Here is a 17,071-nt window from a genome sequence, read left to right on the forward strand (position 1 = left end):
CCGCAGCGCCGGGCAGGTGAGGACTACATCTCCCATGGAGCCCCGCGCTGCCCGCCGCCGTCAGGCGGAGAACTCTGCGCGCGGCACGCCGGGAATTGTAGTCCCGGCGGCCGCCGCCGCCGTTCGGCAGGCTCGGCGGCGGACTCCATGTCCCGTGGTGCCCCGCGAGGCGGCCGGTGAGGGGAGGGGGCGGCCGGGGCTCTGAGGGCGGCCGGCAGCGAGTGGCAGCGATGTCGGTGCAGGTGGCGGCCCCCGCCGTGGAGCTGAAGGAGCTGGGCGGCCCCCGGGACAAGGGGGCGGCCGCCCCCCCGCGCCCGGCCGAGCCGGGCCCCCCCCACCCGCCGGGGCTCGCGGTGTCCTGCCCGCTGCCCCCGGCCGGGGAGCGCGAGGTGGCGGCGGCGGCGGCGGCGCCGGGCGCGGGGTGCGGGGCCGAGCGGCCTCCGCTGAGCGGCTGCCCCGGGCTCCCCGCCGCCGGGCTCCCCCCCGGGGCCGCCAAGGTGCCGCAGGCTTCGGCCATGAAGCGGAGCGACCCGCACCACCCGCAGCACCGGCACCGCGACGGGGGGGACGGCGGCGCCGGGCGGGAGGCGCTGGTCAGCCCCGACGGCACCGTCACCGAGGCGCCGCGCACCGTCAAGAAGGTAACGGGGCAGGAGGGGGAGCTGCGGGTACGGCCCCGCCTCTCCAACAGGGGTGTGTGTACGTGTGTGTGTGTGTGTGTGTGTGTAGGGGGGACCCCGGGGTACGGCTCCGCCTCCGCCTCCGCCTCCCTGATATGTATGTGTGCGTGTGTGTGTGTGTAAGGGGGGACCCCGGGATATGGCCCCTGCCTCCCTGACGTGTGTGTAAGGGGGGACGCTGGGATATGGCCCCTGCCTCCCTGACGTGTGTGTAAGGGGGGACTCTGGGATATGGCCCCTGCCTCCCTGACGTGTGTGTGTGTGTGTGTGTGTAGGGGGGACCCCGGGGTACGGCTCTGCCTCCCTGATATGTATGTGTGTGTGTGTAGGGGGGACCCCGGGGTACGGCTCCACCTCCCTGATATGTATGTGTGTGTGTGTAGGGGGGACCCCGGGGTACGGGCCCTGCCTCTCCAACATGTGTGCGTGTGTAAGAGGGACCCCTGGGCCACTGGCCCCTGCATCCCTAACGTGGGGGGGACTGGTCCTGCCTCCCCAACGTATTTGTGCATGTGGGGGGACCCTGGGCCACTGGCCCCAACCACCCATATATATATATGTGTGTGGGGAGCCTGGGGAACTGGTCCCTGCCCCCCCAAAGTATGTGGCCAAAACTCTAGGGCACTGGCCCTGAGTGCCTCACCCATGCCTGTGTGTGTGTGGGGGAGGACGCTGTGAGACTGGCACTAACCCCTCAACATGTGTTTGCGGGGACCAGCCCTGACCCTTCCTAACGTGGGTGGACCCTGGTGGGGAGCCTGTGGACTCGTCCTGACTTCCTTAATGTAGGGGGAATCTTACCCAACCTTGTAAAGAGGGGGACCCTGACCCCCTTAATGCAGGACCCCAATAAATAAGAGGTTTCCCCTGGGCTGTGGTCCTGGAGAGAGGAGATCCCCATTCCCTTAATGCAGAGCCTGCGTACAAAAATTCCCTTTTGCTTAAGTGGGACCCCTCCTGGGGACTCTTGGCAGGAGGACCTCTGTCCTTGGAGAGACTCTAGAATGTGAGGCCTCAAACTCTTCCCTGAAAACAGATACTTGGGAGAAACCCACTAATCCAGCCCTTGGAGAAATCCCTAAGTACCCAGTTTGAGAGACTGTGCCACATGCTATTACTGTAGGTACCTTTTCTTGGAGAGCGACTGGAGCACCCATAATAATCTGATACCATCTTCCCATTTTCCTGGCTTGTTATTGTTCTTAGGTAACCTCACATTATTTATCCCCACTATATGTCACATCACTCTCTTCCTTCATCTCCTTTTTGGAGTCTCCCATCCTTGGGAAGAGTCCTTGTTTTCCTTAATTTTTCCTCCCAAAGACCAGTAGTGCTTGCTTGCTTGTCTGGATCAAAAGCATGATGACAGATGTTCTGTGTCAAGGATCATAGCATGTTTGACCTTCTAAATCTCCCATGCAGAGGGATAGTATTGATGTGGGTAGTGAGAGTTTCTGCCTATGAAGAGTTCTGCATCCCTGGATAAACTGGAGGATTGGGCCGAAAGAAATCTGATGTGGTTCAACAAGGAGAAGTGCAGAGTCCTGCAATTGGGACAGAAGAATCCCAAGCATGGTTATAGGCTGAGGACCGACTGGCTAAACAGCAGTATAGCAGAAAGGGACCTAGGGATTATGGTTGATGAAAGGCTGGATATGAGTAAACAGTGTGTCCCTGTAACTAAGAAGGCTAAATGCATATTGGGGTGCATTAGGAGGAGCATTTCAAGCAGATCTAGAGAAGTTGTTGTTCTCCTCTATTTGGCACTGGTGAGGCCACATCGGGAGTAATGCATCCAGTTTTGGGTCCTCCAGTATAGAAAGGATGTGATTGTGCTGGAGTAGGTTCAGCAGAGGGCAACAAAAATGATTAAGGGGTTGGAGCACATGGGCTATGAGGAGAGGCTGAGGGCTTTGGGCATATTTAGTTTGCAGAAGAGAAAACTGAGGGGTGATTTATTAGCAGCCTTCAGCTTCCTGAAGGGGAGCTCTGAAGAGGGATGGAGAGAACTGTTCTCAGTGGTGACCGCAGAACAAGAAGTAATGGTCTGAAGTTACAGACAGAGAGGAGTAGGTTGGATATTAGGAAAAACTACTTCACCAGGCAGGTGGTGAAGCACTGGAATGCGTTGCCTAGAGAGGTGCTGGAATCTCCATCCCTAGAGATTTTTGAATCTGGGGCTGACATAGTCCTGGCTGGGATGGTTTAATTGAGATTGATCCTGCTTGAAGTAGGGGACTGGACTCGATGACCTCCTGAGGTCCCTTCCAGCTCTGTGATTTTATGATTCTGTGTATGCCTAAACTCAGCAGAAACAGTACCTGTTTATAAGGGAAAGGAAACAAGCAATACTCAACCAGAGGGAGCTGATCCTCAGTGCAATAGGTGTTGAATATTCATGGGGGACCAAAGACGACCACCACCTCCAATGCCTAACATGGTGGGATTGTTTATGGGCTGTGAATCTGTGTGGTTGCTGTAGGAAGTGACATGTGCTGAATGAGGATGTCTGGGAGTACATGCTGTTCCTTCTTCAGCAGGGCTATTGCTTTCCAATCACTATGCGTGGGTTTGTTCCTGTGACTGAAGGCTGTCTTTACATTTATTAAACCAGGTTTACACATCCACAGTTCTTTGGTACAGCAATAAATTTAAAGCAAGAGTATGCAACTTTTAAAGCAATATACAGTAGTAAAACATATCGTTGCTTGGCTTTAAGACTTTCAGGACTTGCTTTTACTAAAAAAAACGTGTATTTTAAACATGTTGACTACTCGTGCATGTTAAAATCATGGTATAGACACAGCGAGGTAGCTATGTTATTCTGTATCTTCACAAAACAAAATAGCAGTCCTGTAGCACATCAAAGACTAACGACATGATTTATTAGTTATTTACTAATAAATCATTTTGTTAAACTTTAAAGTGTTATAGGATTGCTTTTTTGTTTTATGGTGTAGACAGGATAAGTTATAGTTTTAACATATTGTCTGGTCAACATAAAAGGTATGCTCTGTGTTAGGATTTATTTGGACTGGCTAAAGTGTTAAACCTGCAGTTTACCTTGTCTACACTAGGGTTTTTAGCATGTTAACACATTCTGTAACATGCTTAACACACTCCTTTTTATAGTGTAGGCATGATCTCTGAGGATTAATAGCAAATTTTTCTTCAGTTACTCTCCCCTTTTACAACTGTTTGTATTAGTCTATAATAGTTTGGTTTTGCAAAATTCTAGTTGAATAAGGCAAATTCTTTTTCATTGCATGAAAAAAACACTTATCATGGTGAAGGTTAGATGGGTAAATGTGCCTAAACTAGTAAACTTCAGTGTTTTTTTGCAATTCAGTCTTAATGATGGGGTTGTTATATCTGATCGATACCAACATGACCTGATCCTATGAAAATGTATGCTTAACTTTAATCCCATTAATTTAATTGGGACAAACCAAAAAAGCACTCATGTTGCACTTTAAAGACTAACAAAATAATTTATTAGGTGATGAGCTTTTGTGGGACATACCCACTTCTTCAGATCTGGAATAGGAACATGAGTAAGTGAAGCTAGGCACTTTTTCCTCATGCTTGGTGCTTTATTCTTTGTACTCTTCTTTTCACTATACAGAGCTACTGCTGCCAACTCCATGGTACCATAATTTTTATAGCCACTTTGACATTTTAGAATTCTGTACGTAGGCCCAAATTTTCGAAAGTGGCCACCAGTTGTGGGTACCTGACTATTCAAGTGTTCAACTTGAGATACCTTAGACCTGACTTCATAGGTCAGTCATTTAGATAAGGCACATCAGTCATTTACTCTTAACAACCTAAAAATCCCAATGGCAGCTTACTAAGCAGGTGAGTACCCCCTGAGTCAGAGTTTTAAGTGACATTGGCCATTCATAACATGAGGTATCCAGAATCAGAAAACTTTGGAAAAGTTAGCATTAGTGACTGTGGTATGGTAAATTAGTAAGAGGAGGGGTGTCACACTCAAGATGTCTCCATAAATTTATGGTGTGACATTGTGCTTATTGCTACAACTTGATTTCAAAATCTGTGAAATGTCCATACACTTACATACATAGGTGCTCAAAGCAACTTAGTATCTACCTGCCACACAGATAAGGCATATTTGTTCGTGAAACTTTTTGAGATCTTCTGAAGAAACGCACTACACAGATGAAATAGTTTTTCTAGAAGATTTACCTGGTGTAGCTTGGGTCCTTAATTCAATTCTTGTTTTTTGGAAAATACTATGATAATGCACATGCTCCATTTAAATCATTTCATGGGGATGAGGGTCTCAGTATGCAGGCTACCGCAGCGCTCTCTCACTGCAGCAGGTTGGGGCCAGGTGAGATTGCCTCTCTGTGGCTGCTGCAGCTCCAGTGGGTAGAGGTAGGGAAGGGTTCATGTCCTCCCACTGGTCTAGGTTTGTCAGCCTCCTGCACTGCATAGCCCAAGACAGCTCAGTTGGGGAGGAGGGGGACAGGTGGCTCATTGGCCTTGTAAACTGAGGGTTGTGAGTTCGGTCCCCAAGGGGGCCCTTCAAGGGACTCAGGTAGATTTAAAACAAAAAAAAAAAATCTGTCTGGGATGGTGATAAGTTCTTGCTGGGAGTGCAGGGGATTGGACTTGATGACCTCTTGAGTTCCCTTCCAGTTCTATGTAATGTACATCTATCTCCATGTTTCACTTTTGCATGAGGAATGAGCAAGCTGTTTACTTTCCCCTCACTCCCTGAAGATAGGGTACAGCCAGGGGAAGCATGTCCCTGCCAGCCTCTTTAACCTACCTGGTGATTCTGTCTCTTTTCTGTATGCTTTTGTGGGAAGCTCAAATATATAGTAGATCACTAGAGCCCTGTGCAGGTGCAAAATTTGCATCCATGTATGTATCCGCCAAAATGAGCTGCAGATATCCTCATTGACATCCATAGATGCGGATACCCATGGAGGTAAAGTGCATATGTGCAATTTGCAGGGTTCTTGATGGAAAATTTGTATCCGCGTCATATCCACAAAAAGGAGATGCAAATATCTGTGTTTGACTTACATGGATGTGAAGCAGATAACTGTGAATTTGAAGGGTTCTATAGTTAGCTGTCTCTTTCTCCACCCCTGCCACTGTTGGGTTTATAGCTGTCCTGGTCCCCATATCTGACCCCTTGTTGCCCCTGCCAGTGGTCATTGTACAACATAACTGTCTCTGCTTTTCATCCCATTGTCTCCTGCTGCCCCCCTGTGGTTATTTTATAGTAGGGTCCTACCTTTCTGTTTCATGAGGTGCAATCCCATTCCAGGCAGATCCCATTTTCCTGGCACACCCAAAGCCTTACCATACTTTTGTTATAAGAGGAAGCTGTAAACCAATTTGATGGTCCTAGCTCATATTATTTAGGAGGAGTTCTTGAACAGACAGACTCAGAGACAAACTTTGTCAAATATGTAGTAGATTATTAAATATGCTAACTTTACAAATATAAAGATACCTTTTCCCCCTAGCTTTCAACAGTGAAAGCACAGTTTGCTTTCTGAATGTCATGCTGTGTTTTTTCCTTCATCTTAACATTATCAGCATAAAGGCTTTGGCATCAGAACTGAGCTGGCCATCCTGTTGATTCATGATGCAAAATAGGACACAGCTTGCTCCTCCGTAGCTAGACTGTCTGTGCAGTACTGATGGCAAGAAAAAACTGCGGGACTTGTCTGTAAATTAAGTGGGCTTAAAACCAAAACAGAGGATACAGGCATATAGGGTAGCAAGGTGCGTCTTGTCTGAGTGGAACTTCACTATAACTGTAGAATTCCTTGCTAAATTATTAAATCAGAATATGTGCCTGATGCTTACCAGACTGGTACATCACCAGACTAGTGAGCTGCAGTTTTACGTTTTACATTGCAAAGAGTGTAAACGATTGTTGTGTGACTTGTCTAAATGATTATTTTGACCTTGATTCCCAGCTACTTTGATTGTGTTGTGGTGGGTGGGGAGCAGCATAATGATTGAAATTGCTGCTCTTCCATATTAAATACAAATGTTTGGTGTGATGTTCTCACATCATTTTATTCACTTGTCGCATAAATATTCTGGCTGTTCAGGTGTTAGTTTGTCATTTACTCAGTTTCATTCTAATCTGTGGTGATCGGTTCTATCAGGGTAAAATGTTCTCCCTGAGGTTGAATTCCCAGCTGCTAATAATGAGTGTGGTTTGCATGCCAGTTAGTAAAATTTTATCCTTTCGAGGCAGTGTTTTAATATGCAAGTTTGGGTCTCTCTCGCTCAGCATAAGGGCAATTTATTTTTAGTTTTCACCTTCTGTATGATATATTCAGACATTTGTTTAAAGATCAATACCTTTAAATTTGGATACAGAGACTCTTACAGATAGAAGAAAAAACAATAGTAGAAATGTAAAAGTAATAAAGATGAGTAACTATTAATTCAGTGAAGTGCATAGAAAGTGCAGAATTAAGGAAAGGCAGTATAATTAAGGATGCCTAAACTCTGTGGTGAATGAGCGAAACATTAACCGTTTGTAAGGAGTCTATAGTCCGCACCCAATTTGTATTAAAATTTATGGAAATGCTCAATACACATGACAATACTGTTTGCACTTTCTTCACAAAGGAATGGAAACTCTGTGTTTTGAATTTGCGAGTGATTTAAAAACCTAGCTGATCAGCTTTGATCCTAACCTAGCAGTTGAGTGAGTGGCCATTGGAAGGACAGGTTGAACTTCTCTCATTCAGAACTCTCTCATCTGCCAAACTCCATAATCTGGCCTGATTTTAGTTAGCTGGACAACCACTTAGCATGGGTGTGGCCAATTTTCCCATGGTTTCATTAAGTTTGTTTACAGCCACGAGTCTTGACTTTCACTGTTCTGTGTTGTGATTTACCCCCAGATGTTTTCTAAAAGTCCGGTAAGTAGTGGAAGTTAATGTGCTAGAAAATATTGACCTTCTGTCCAGCGAATTCTCTCGTCCGGCACCAGTGAAGTACCAAGGGTGTCAGAGGAGAGAGGTTCAACCTGTATTTAAGGTTTTGGAAGTGTGTTTGGCCTCTTGTGGTGTGTGTTTGAGCATCTGAGGTCTAACATCTGTAAAAACAATGTTCCGTATCATGGGTGTCCAACCTTTTGGCTTGCCTGGGCCGCACTGAGTGAAGAATTGTCTTGGGCCGCATATAAAATATATAATATAGTTAATGTATATAAATCACATAATAATGTTAAAAGTTTACGATCTTGTGGGGGGGGATGAGATAATATAGTCATGCTTCTGGAGTTGGCATGGGATGACTCACAGATGAGAAGAAAAATAGGCTTATGATGCAGGATGTCTCCAAATTCTTTGGTTTTGGAAACATAAGTTAAGGTGCTGGATAGCCTCTGAAAGACAAGATTAATTTGCCTGTGTATACAGGAGGGGGGTGTATGGGGTGTCTAGGGAGGGGTAGCATCTCTGGTGTGGGGACTTGTCGTGTCCCTTCGGGGCAGTTCATGCACCTTTGGTCCCTGCCTGGCACCCAGCTCTCACCTGTGGCTCCAAGAAGCTGTAGCATGCAGTGGCCACACCCGATAAACCGCTTCGACAAGTGGGTTAAACCAGGTGAGGGTAGATGGCAGGTCTGAAACCTGCGGTGAGATAGGGAATTGCCTATCCCAGCATGCAAAGTCCGCCCTGGCGGACTGGGCGGATGAGATCAACAGCAAGATCCAACGACCAGGAGGGCAGTTCTGCAATGCTCTGGAGAGCCAAGGGCATGATAAGGCACCAAAGACGGCATTGCCATCCACTGCAGCCTAGGAAGTCCCAGCCGCGATGACTTTTTATAACACTGGAACCAGGCTTCTGAGGTCAAGAGAGTGGAACTGCCCCTGTGCAACGGCTTTTCCACTTTAAACATTCTCCCACACAGGTTCTTTGCACATTCTCATCACCACAACGATGAGCCTATGCAAGCTCAATACGTCATCGTTGGACGCCATGGACTACCTACTGTACACAGGAGGAAGAGGGGAATAAATGCCTGGCATAAGAAATTAGAGGTAGTTCTATCCAAAAGGAAGGTCTTAGCCCTGAAAATGCTGAATATGAATGTATGCTGGAGATTTGAGCTGACAGGCCAAAAATAAAGTAAATGAAAAAAATTTAGAGTTAGGTGTATTCTCTGAAAGGTGATTTCAGATTTTGCATTAGGTTCTCCCTTAGGGAGATAAGATATGGAGAAGCAGATGAAGACTGGAAACTTGAGGGAGCTGATATTAGCGTGAAGGGGAGATGTAAAGCCTCAGCTAGGAATGGAACAGGAGCACTCTGGGAAGCAAGATCCAGTCATAGTAAAAATGCTGGAGGCTGTTTGAGACACTGAGCAGTGTTTAAACAAATGTATCCAGCGCTCACTAGAGCAACTAAAAAAGAATAAAGAGGAATCAAAGAGTGAGAGGGAAGGTGAGCTGTAAATCGCTCGTGTGAAGTCCTCCACGGGGAGGCGTAGCATAGGCATTTGCCGTACAAGCTTCTTCATGCCTCAAACTTGCTGTAGAGGAATCATTTCTAGTGGGGAGAGCCCATTGATATTTTCCTCTCTACTGAGGTTTCTGCCACAAAACTGTCACTAAATGACTGCGTTGGTGGCTAAGTTTCTGTGATGATTTGTCAACCCAAATGCCCCCAAACTCATTTCCATAGATTGCTAAACATTTGTTAGATAGTGAGAGTTGCTAGTCACTACTGATTAGAGCTGGATTTGTACCAGAAGCCTAGAGGTAAAACCTGTCTCATGATTGTCGGAGACATAGCTGTGTTAGTCTGTAGCTTCACAAATAACAAGTAGTCTGGTAGCACCTCGAAGACTAACACATTTATTAGGCCATGAGCTTCCATGGGTAAGATCCAAGATGTGGGTTGTACCCGTAAAGGATCAAGACCTAATAAATTTGTTTGTCTCTAAGGTGCTACAGAGCCCATCATTATAATAGTGTGAGCCATCCAGCCCCGTTCGCAATAGTTTTGTTAAGATAAAACCAGAGAGGTTGACAGCAATGCTATTGAAAGAATAAGGGTTTAGTAAACTCTGATTTTTACTGATTTGTATCCTAAAGCCTCATAGAAATGCCGCATAGTCTGTGTAACAGGTGTCATTTTAAGGACAGTGAAGGAAGCCAAAATCAAATACACCAAATGCTTAACTAAATATAAATGTATTGAATTTTGGTGAAGACTTTCCTTGGGTCTCAAGTCAGCCTGGTCCTCTGAAATGGTCAGAGTTGGCAAGTATAGAAATAAGATTGAAGAATTTGAGATTTGATTTTTTTTCAAGCAGTGTGCACGATGTGTGAACTCTTTTAGGTTAAAGACTTCCAAAACCAAGTCTCTTTTGGGAACACTTGCTGTTGCAACTCCATTGCCCATCTTCTTGTCCAAGACCTTGAAGCAACAGCTTGCAGCTTTGCTTTTCTCTAGGTCAGGGATCAGCAACCAAAATACCAAGAAGAGCCAATTTTTTCCAGTTCAGTAAAAAACTCATTAATTCAAGAGCTGCAATGCATGTGAATAGGAGATGGTCCTTAGTAAAGTCAAACCATACTTTGTGTAACCCCTATTTTAAGAGCAGCGCACACACAAAGATATGTGATGAGATGTGATACGATACATGTTTGCTGCAGGACAGTCACAAACTTTTTACATCTATTTCCTCACACTTTACGTGTGTGTGTACCACTGTCTTCCTGACTTGCGCTCCCGAACCTTCTCTCTCAGGAAGAGGCTAGTGGGAGTTCTCCAGTGTTTTGAGATCACATATTGTTTGCTATTTGTATATAAGTTGTACTGTTTTGGGCTTTTAGACAGTTCCGATTATTTTCAATAAATGATGGAGAGTTTTATTGTGTTTGTTTTTGTTTTTTGTTTTTTTAAACTTTGCAATTATAGTGTTGGGAGCCACAAAGAAGTCCTTAAAGAGCTGCAGGTTGCAGATGGCTGCTCAGGACAAAGGAATGTGGATTTACTTTTCAGCGTGGGCCAAGCTAACAGTCCCGTGAGAACAGGACGGCTTGATTAGAGGCAAAATGACTTCTATAGTCCTTCGCTTGAAAAGTAAATAAAGTGATTAAGCCAATCACAAAAGCAAATTAACCAAAGGAAGAAGAAGGGGCTTAGTACCTGTATGGCAGAAAGCAAGCAGCAGTGCAAAAGAGCTTGGTGTTACATTTCAAAGGTCTTATGGGCTATAAGAGGTAAGAAAGAGGACTTTCGTGATGCCCTCAGGTAGGTGAAAAACAAACAGTATTCTCTGATTCTGAGAGCGGTGAGCCCTCCTGCCTGAAGGACTGGGTGTCACAAATTCTCAGGACCGTGCTCTTCAGTGCAACACACCCCCTGAGAGTAACCCTCTGTGATAAACTGGATTTTATTCACCGTGCTGTGCTGTGTGTGGGTTCTACTGTCTGATAGTAACCCTGTGTTTATGCCTCAGTTTCTTGGGGCACAGCACCAATACTTAAATGAGATGGGAATTTTGGGTCTGATAGTCTCCCACATGTACACCGTGGCTGATGCCCTTTGTAACTTGAGCCTGGGAAGTGGTGAGACTGACACCTTTTGCCCAGGAAGCAGGGCAAAGATGGGAAGAGGAGCCTGACTGGAACCTGGCTGTTGGGGTCGGGGCAAACGTGTTTGGGCTGGCTTGAGCCTCAGAAGAGCCAGGCCCTCTCCAAAGATGGATTGTAGTGGCTGGTTATGGTGCTGATGGATCTGTTCTACGGTATGTCCCTGTCAACTAAAAAACCTTCTATTCTCACTTGCTGGCTGAGAGTCACATCTGACTGTGGAATAGTAACAGAGAGGGAGCCATGCTAGTCTACACACTATCAAAACAAAAGCAGTCAAGTAGCACTTTAAAATAGCAAAAACAGACCCACTTTTTCAGAACATACCATACTGACTGTGGGTGGGGGATGCAGCGCCCAGTGATTCTCCCACATTTTAGTGACACCTCCTTTGGTGTGACAGGTTGCACTCCTTTGCTGGTGTCAGTCCCTCTAGCCTTGCTGCCTGGGACTATACGCCTGAGTCTTCAGCACACCTTTCTCTCATTTTGGGTCCTCTCAGTGGGTGCACTCTCCCTGGATCACCAAGGCCTCCAAACCCGGAGGGCACAATGCAACCCTCATCTCTAGATTTGAGTGACTTTCCTGTCATAAGGAGATGCCATCTTCAGGCCATTGTCCGGGGTCGTGGCTGCCAGATGAGGTCATAACTGATCCTCTGCAACAGAGTTGAGCAAGCTTTTTATGTCAGACCCCACTTTTTGTCCCTGCAATGATCAGGGTCCCCCCACTTGTCTAATGCAATCCAAGCTGATGGAAATCTTGCTCATGTTTGTATGAAAAAAACCTCTTTTGCCACATGTAAGAAAATATGTAGAATGTAAAAACTTAATGAATCAGTATACAAATGCAAATATGCACACACACACAGAACAATAAACATAATTAGGTTTATTATAAACTGTCCAAGTGCTATGAAGTGTGTGTGTGTCCTCAGCTGAACCAAAAAGCTGATATAAATTTTGCCTCTTTCGAGACAGCAAGCTTGGTAATTTACTGAGAACCCAGTTCTACAGTGCAACGGTTTCCTAGCGAGTATGTGATTTGGGGTTCACTGAACATTACTTGGAAGGTGAGGTAAAGGCTGGTGACTGAACCATTGTAGGGACCCCAACTGCTGATGGAATTTGTCTTTTCCCTTGGATGTTGCCTTTGGATACTGGAGCCCTTATCTTTTATATCAGTCTTGATCTAAAAGGCTTAGGTGTCTGCTGAATAAATTTAAATGGAAGTGAGGGGTTAATGAAAAGTTAAAGGGTCTTGAGAGAGATTTTTTAGGAAAGTCAGGAAACAGAAGGAAGCAGAGAACATGTGAGCAAAGAAAATCTCATCTTGGGAGAGGAGATAAAAGGAAACAGATACCAAAGACAATGCAAAGAAGATGTGCCATCATCTGTTATAGGAATGTAATGTGAAGCTCCAGAGGGAATGCAAATATAAGAAAAGCAAAAGGTGTAATAGGATACTTTTGTCATTTTAATGCATTATAAGTGGTGTCTGGTTGAGATGATCTGATCCTTTACATGAGACACTGTTTTCAGTTGGTCATAGCTTTTCCAAATTCTAACCATTTGAGCTGAAATTTCCCATACTGGCTGTTTGCCTCTGGATGTTTTTGGTTTTTTGTTTTTTTTTTTTAAAGTTTCCAAGAAAATGGTTCATCCATTTCTGTGAACAAGATTAGCACAACACACTGAAAACATGAATGTGCACCTCCAGAATGTGGAAGAGCACCCAAGATTCCTATCTCTGCATTCCTTTTTCAGCAAATATTAACTGTGAGAACCACTGGCTCAAAGTCTCTCTTCCCAGTTAGTGGCAGGTCTACATATTATAGTGCATTTTTAACTTCTGTTACCAATTACTGTATTCGGTTCAGTGGCAGAGGTCTGCTAAGGATCTAACCCTCCTGATGGTTCTGTTTAGGTATAAAGTCTGTGATGGAATTAACTTTTTTGTTTGCTTTTCAAAAAAAAAATCTAGTGAACTGCACACAGGAAAACTATTATTAAGGTTGCAGAGTCAGTCGCCTAAGATCACAAATGCTTCCGCAATTTTAATTTGCCCCCCTTTTGTCTTTAATTGCATGATCACATACTATATTTTCTCACAAGGTCTCACAGTTTTCAAGCTCTGCTCTGAAGACAGAGTTCATTTCCTAATGAGCTTTTCTGTGGTGAATTATAGAACTTTTGAGTATTGATTTTTGTATTTATATATATATATATATATATATATATATATATATATATATATATATATAATATAATATTGATTTTTATACTTACAGTACCTTGTGAGATGAAGTGTAGTGTCCTCATTTTACGCATTAGGCACTGAGGCACAAAAAGATTAATGTCAAGTGTCACTATGGGTAGTGTAATTATGTAATTATGGGTGCTGATTTTGAGATGCCCGAGGCTTAATTTTTTTTGCCCCCGGAGTATTTCATGTAGTCAAAGTGTAGCTGTCATGGACTTCAGTTGCAGCTGAGTCTCCTCACCACTTCTTCAAATCAGACTTCAGGGTTTCAAGTTGGGTTCCCAGAAATTGAGGATCACATAATAGTTTGGTCCAAATGACTTTCCCAGCATCCCATAGAAACTCTGTGACAGAGGCAGAGATGGAATGTATTTCTCCAGGAAGGTATTCATCTACCTTAACCATAAACCCATCCTTTCTCTTTCAGCATTCCTACACTCTTACTTTATTTACTGCACACTTTTTAACTTCTGCAGCAAATGAAGCAGAGATCCTGCTCAATCCACCTTCCTTAGTTAATCATCTGTAAATACATTCTCAGAACAGTGTGTCTTGTGCACTAAATGAGGTAGGGTGTGTGTGGGAAAAAAACAGGTTATGATTCAAGACTATCATAATGCATCTCTAAAGGGGGAGGGGGTGGCAGCGGCAGCAGCAGCAGCAGATTTCCTAATTTTTGAATCCTTGTGTTTGCAACCTGCATAGTATTTTAATATAGCTTTTTGTATATAATAGAAAATTTGTGTGGCAATGTGTACTGTTTTTTATGTGCGAAAGTTTTATTGTTTTAAAACGAACAGAGAATGGCATTAGGAGCTTGGGTTGTGTGGGTATTTTTCATCCAAAGTAGGTTGCCTCATACTTGAGTCTGTAGGTGTGTGTTGTGTTTTTCATGCTGTGCATAAGGTACCATAGGAAAAGTAAGTGTTGAAAAAGTAAGAGAACGTCAGTCTCTTGTCATCTTTCTGAAAGTTCATTTCAAAGACAAATATGTAAAGACTAATAGCAAAAGGCGGTGGGGGAATAGGGAACATAGATTTGTCTTATAATCAGAATGCACTGTTTTTTGTTCCACAAAGTAGGATGCCAGCAGCGCTTATCTCTGATAAAATTGTAGTATTCATGAAATATGCTAGTGATATGAAACTTAAAACCAGAGGACCATTTACTTTGGAGACACTTGTTATAGCAGATCAACTTAGTGCCTGATTTATTCCATGAACATTTCCCCTACTTCGTCAATGTACCACTACCTGGAAACTTGCTGGCTGAGACCTAATATTGTGTTTGCAGCCTTTTTGCTTGCTGAGGTGATGAAATTTGCTTTGGTTCTCTTCTCTTTAAGACAGGCTGAGCATCAGTTTTCCCATTTGTAACGTTAAGTCATACCTCTTTTATTGGCATGCTTTGAGGATTCATTTTTGTAAAGAGCTTCAGTATCCTTGGATGAGATGTAGGTTGTTATTACTGTAGTCCAAAAACAGTTTTTAGATCTTAAGAGTACGTGACGCATGTGGTATTCATTTGTAATGATTTTCAGTCTTGGAACTTCTTGTTGGTGTGTTTTGAGTTTCTTGGATGCAGGTACCAAACTGTTTTACTTCTCCGTAGAAATAGAAAAAGTTATTTGTGGGGGTGGGCATATGGGGATATTTAATAAAAGGCTACCTTTATACTTCAGTGTAACAGCGGGAAGGGCTTTGTGTTTCTTTGTACAAAAGTGCCCTGTAAGTGCAAAGTATTTTTACCTGGTTTCTTTTCCTTTCTCAGCTGAGTCTGTAGAACAGAGACTTCACTCACCCTCGTATGAGGTCTCAGTGCCTCTTGGTACTACACTAATATTTCCTTGGAGACTCTTACAGGGCAGTAATTAGTCCTGGAAGTGATGAACTGGTTCAGACACCAGAAGGCAGGGAATGGCTCTTTCAAAGAATCAGAATGTGCATTTTTATTTTTTGTAAAATCAGTTCTTGGACTCATCAACCACTTAAGAACATAAGAACATAAGAATGGCCATACTGGGTCAGACCAAAGGTCCATCAAGCCCAGCATCCCATCTGCCGACGGTGGCCAATGCCAGGTGCCCCAGAGAAGGAGAACAGAAGACAAGTGATTTATCTCCTGCCATCCATCTCCTGCCCTTGTTATGAAGGCTGGGGCACCATACTTTATCCCTGGCTAATAGCCATTTATGGACCTGACCTGCAAAAATTTATCAAGCTCTTTTTTAAACCCTAATAGAGTCCTGGCCTTCACAGCCTCCTCGGGCAAGGAGTTCCACAGGTTGACTGTGCGCTGTGTGAAGAAAAATTTCCTTTTATTAGTTTTGAACCTACTACCCATCAATTTCATTTGGTGTCCCCTAGTTCTTGTATTATGGGAAAAGGTAAATAATTTTTCTATATTCACTTTCTCCACACCATTCATGATTTTATATACCTCTATCATATCGCCCCTCAATCGCCTCTTTTCCAAACTGAAAAGTCCCAGTCTCTCTAGCCTCTCCCCATATGGGACCCTTTCCAAGCCCCCTAATCATCTTAGTCGCCCTTTTCTGAACCTTTTCTAATGCCAATATATCTTTTTTGAGGTGAGGAGACCACATCTGCACGCAGTACTCGAGATGTGGGCGTACCATAGTTTTATATAGGGGAAGTATGATATCTTTTGTCTTATTATCGATCCCTTTTTTAATAATTCCTAACATCCTATTTGCCTTACTAACTGCCGCTGCACACTGCGTGGATGTCTTCAGAGAACTATCCACTATAACTCCAAGATCCCTTTCCTGATCTGTCGTAGCTAAATTTGACCCCATCATGTAGTACGTGTAATTTGGGTTATTTTTTCCAACATGCATTACCTTACACTTACCCACATTAAATTTCATTTGCCATTTTGCTGCCCAATCACTCAGTTTGCTGAGATCTTTTTGTAGTTCTTCACAATCCCTTTTGCTTTTGACTGTCCTGAACAACTTGGTGTCATCTGCAAACTTTGCCACCTCACTGCTTACCTCATTTTCTAGATCATTGATGAACAAGCTTGACAAGGTCAAGCGAACAAACTGAGAAGCAGTAAGCATTTAGGAAGCAAATTGGCACCTTATTTTGTATTCTAGAGTTCTCAAGGTAGATACTTGTTTGCCATGCGTTATACGTACTGCAAAAATGAGATGTTAACGGGACTTCAGTGACATCTGAAAAACTGCCTTCTGAATTTTCTTTCGACTGAACCAATTTTAAAGCCCTGATATTACAGTGATGGTTCTGCTGTGGCAGTGTGTTTTAAATGACCCAGGAGTCAAGAGAAGAATCCAGTAAATCAGTCCAACAGGTAAGCTGTATGAGTGTCCCCTGTCCAACACAGGTTTTTAGAACTGCTGACTTATGAGCATAAGTTTTAATCACAGTGGTGCTTTAAGTCCATATACTTGTAGTTTTCTTATTGGAGCTGGTTTCTGAGTTTTAACAGTGCCTGACTGTGCTATGTCTAGCTGTGAGCCACAGAC

The 17,071-nt window shown here is 44.0% G+C and overlaps 1 protein-coding gene across 1 annotated transcript in view; it reads left to right on the forward strand.

The window, feature by feature from the left end:
• Positions 1-200: 200 nt before the first annotated feature.
• Positions 201-17,071, forward strand: part of AHCYL2 (adenosylhomocysteinase like 2) — a 183,925-nt gene continuing 167,054 nt past the window's right edge. Inside the window, exon 1 of the mRNA XM_074975817.1 lies at positions 201-641. Coding sequence (XP_074831918.1) covers positions 231-641 — 411 coding nt within the window. The 5' untranslated portion in view covers positions 201-230. The remainder of the gene's footprint in view (positions 642-17,071) is intronic.

The sequence above is a fragment of the Carettochelys insculpta genome, chromosome 1, assembly GCF_033958435.1.
Source record: "Carettochelys insculpta isolate YL-2023 chromosome 1, ASM3395843v1, whole genome shotgun sequence".
Taxonomy (NCBI): Eukaryota; Metazoa; Chordata; order Testudines; family Carettochelyidae; genus Carettochelys; species Carettochelys insculpta.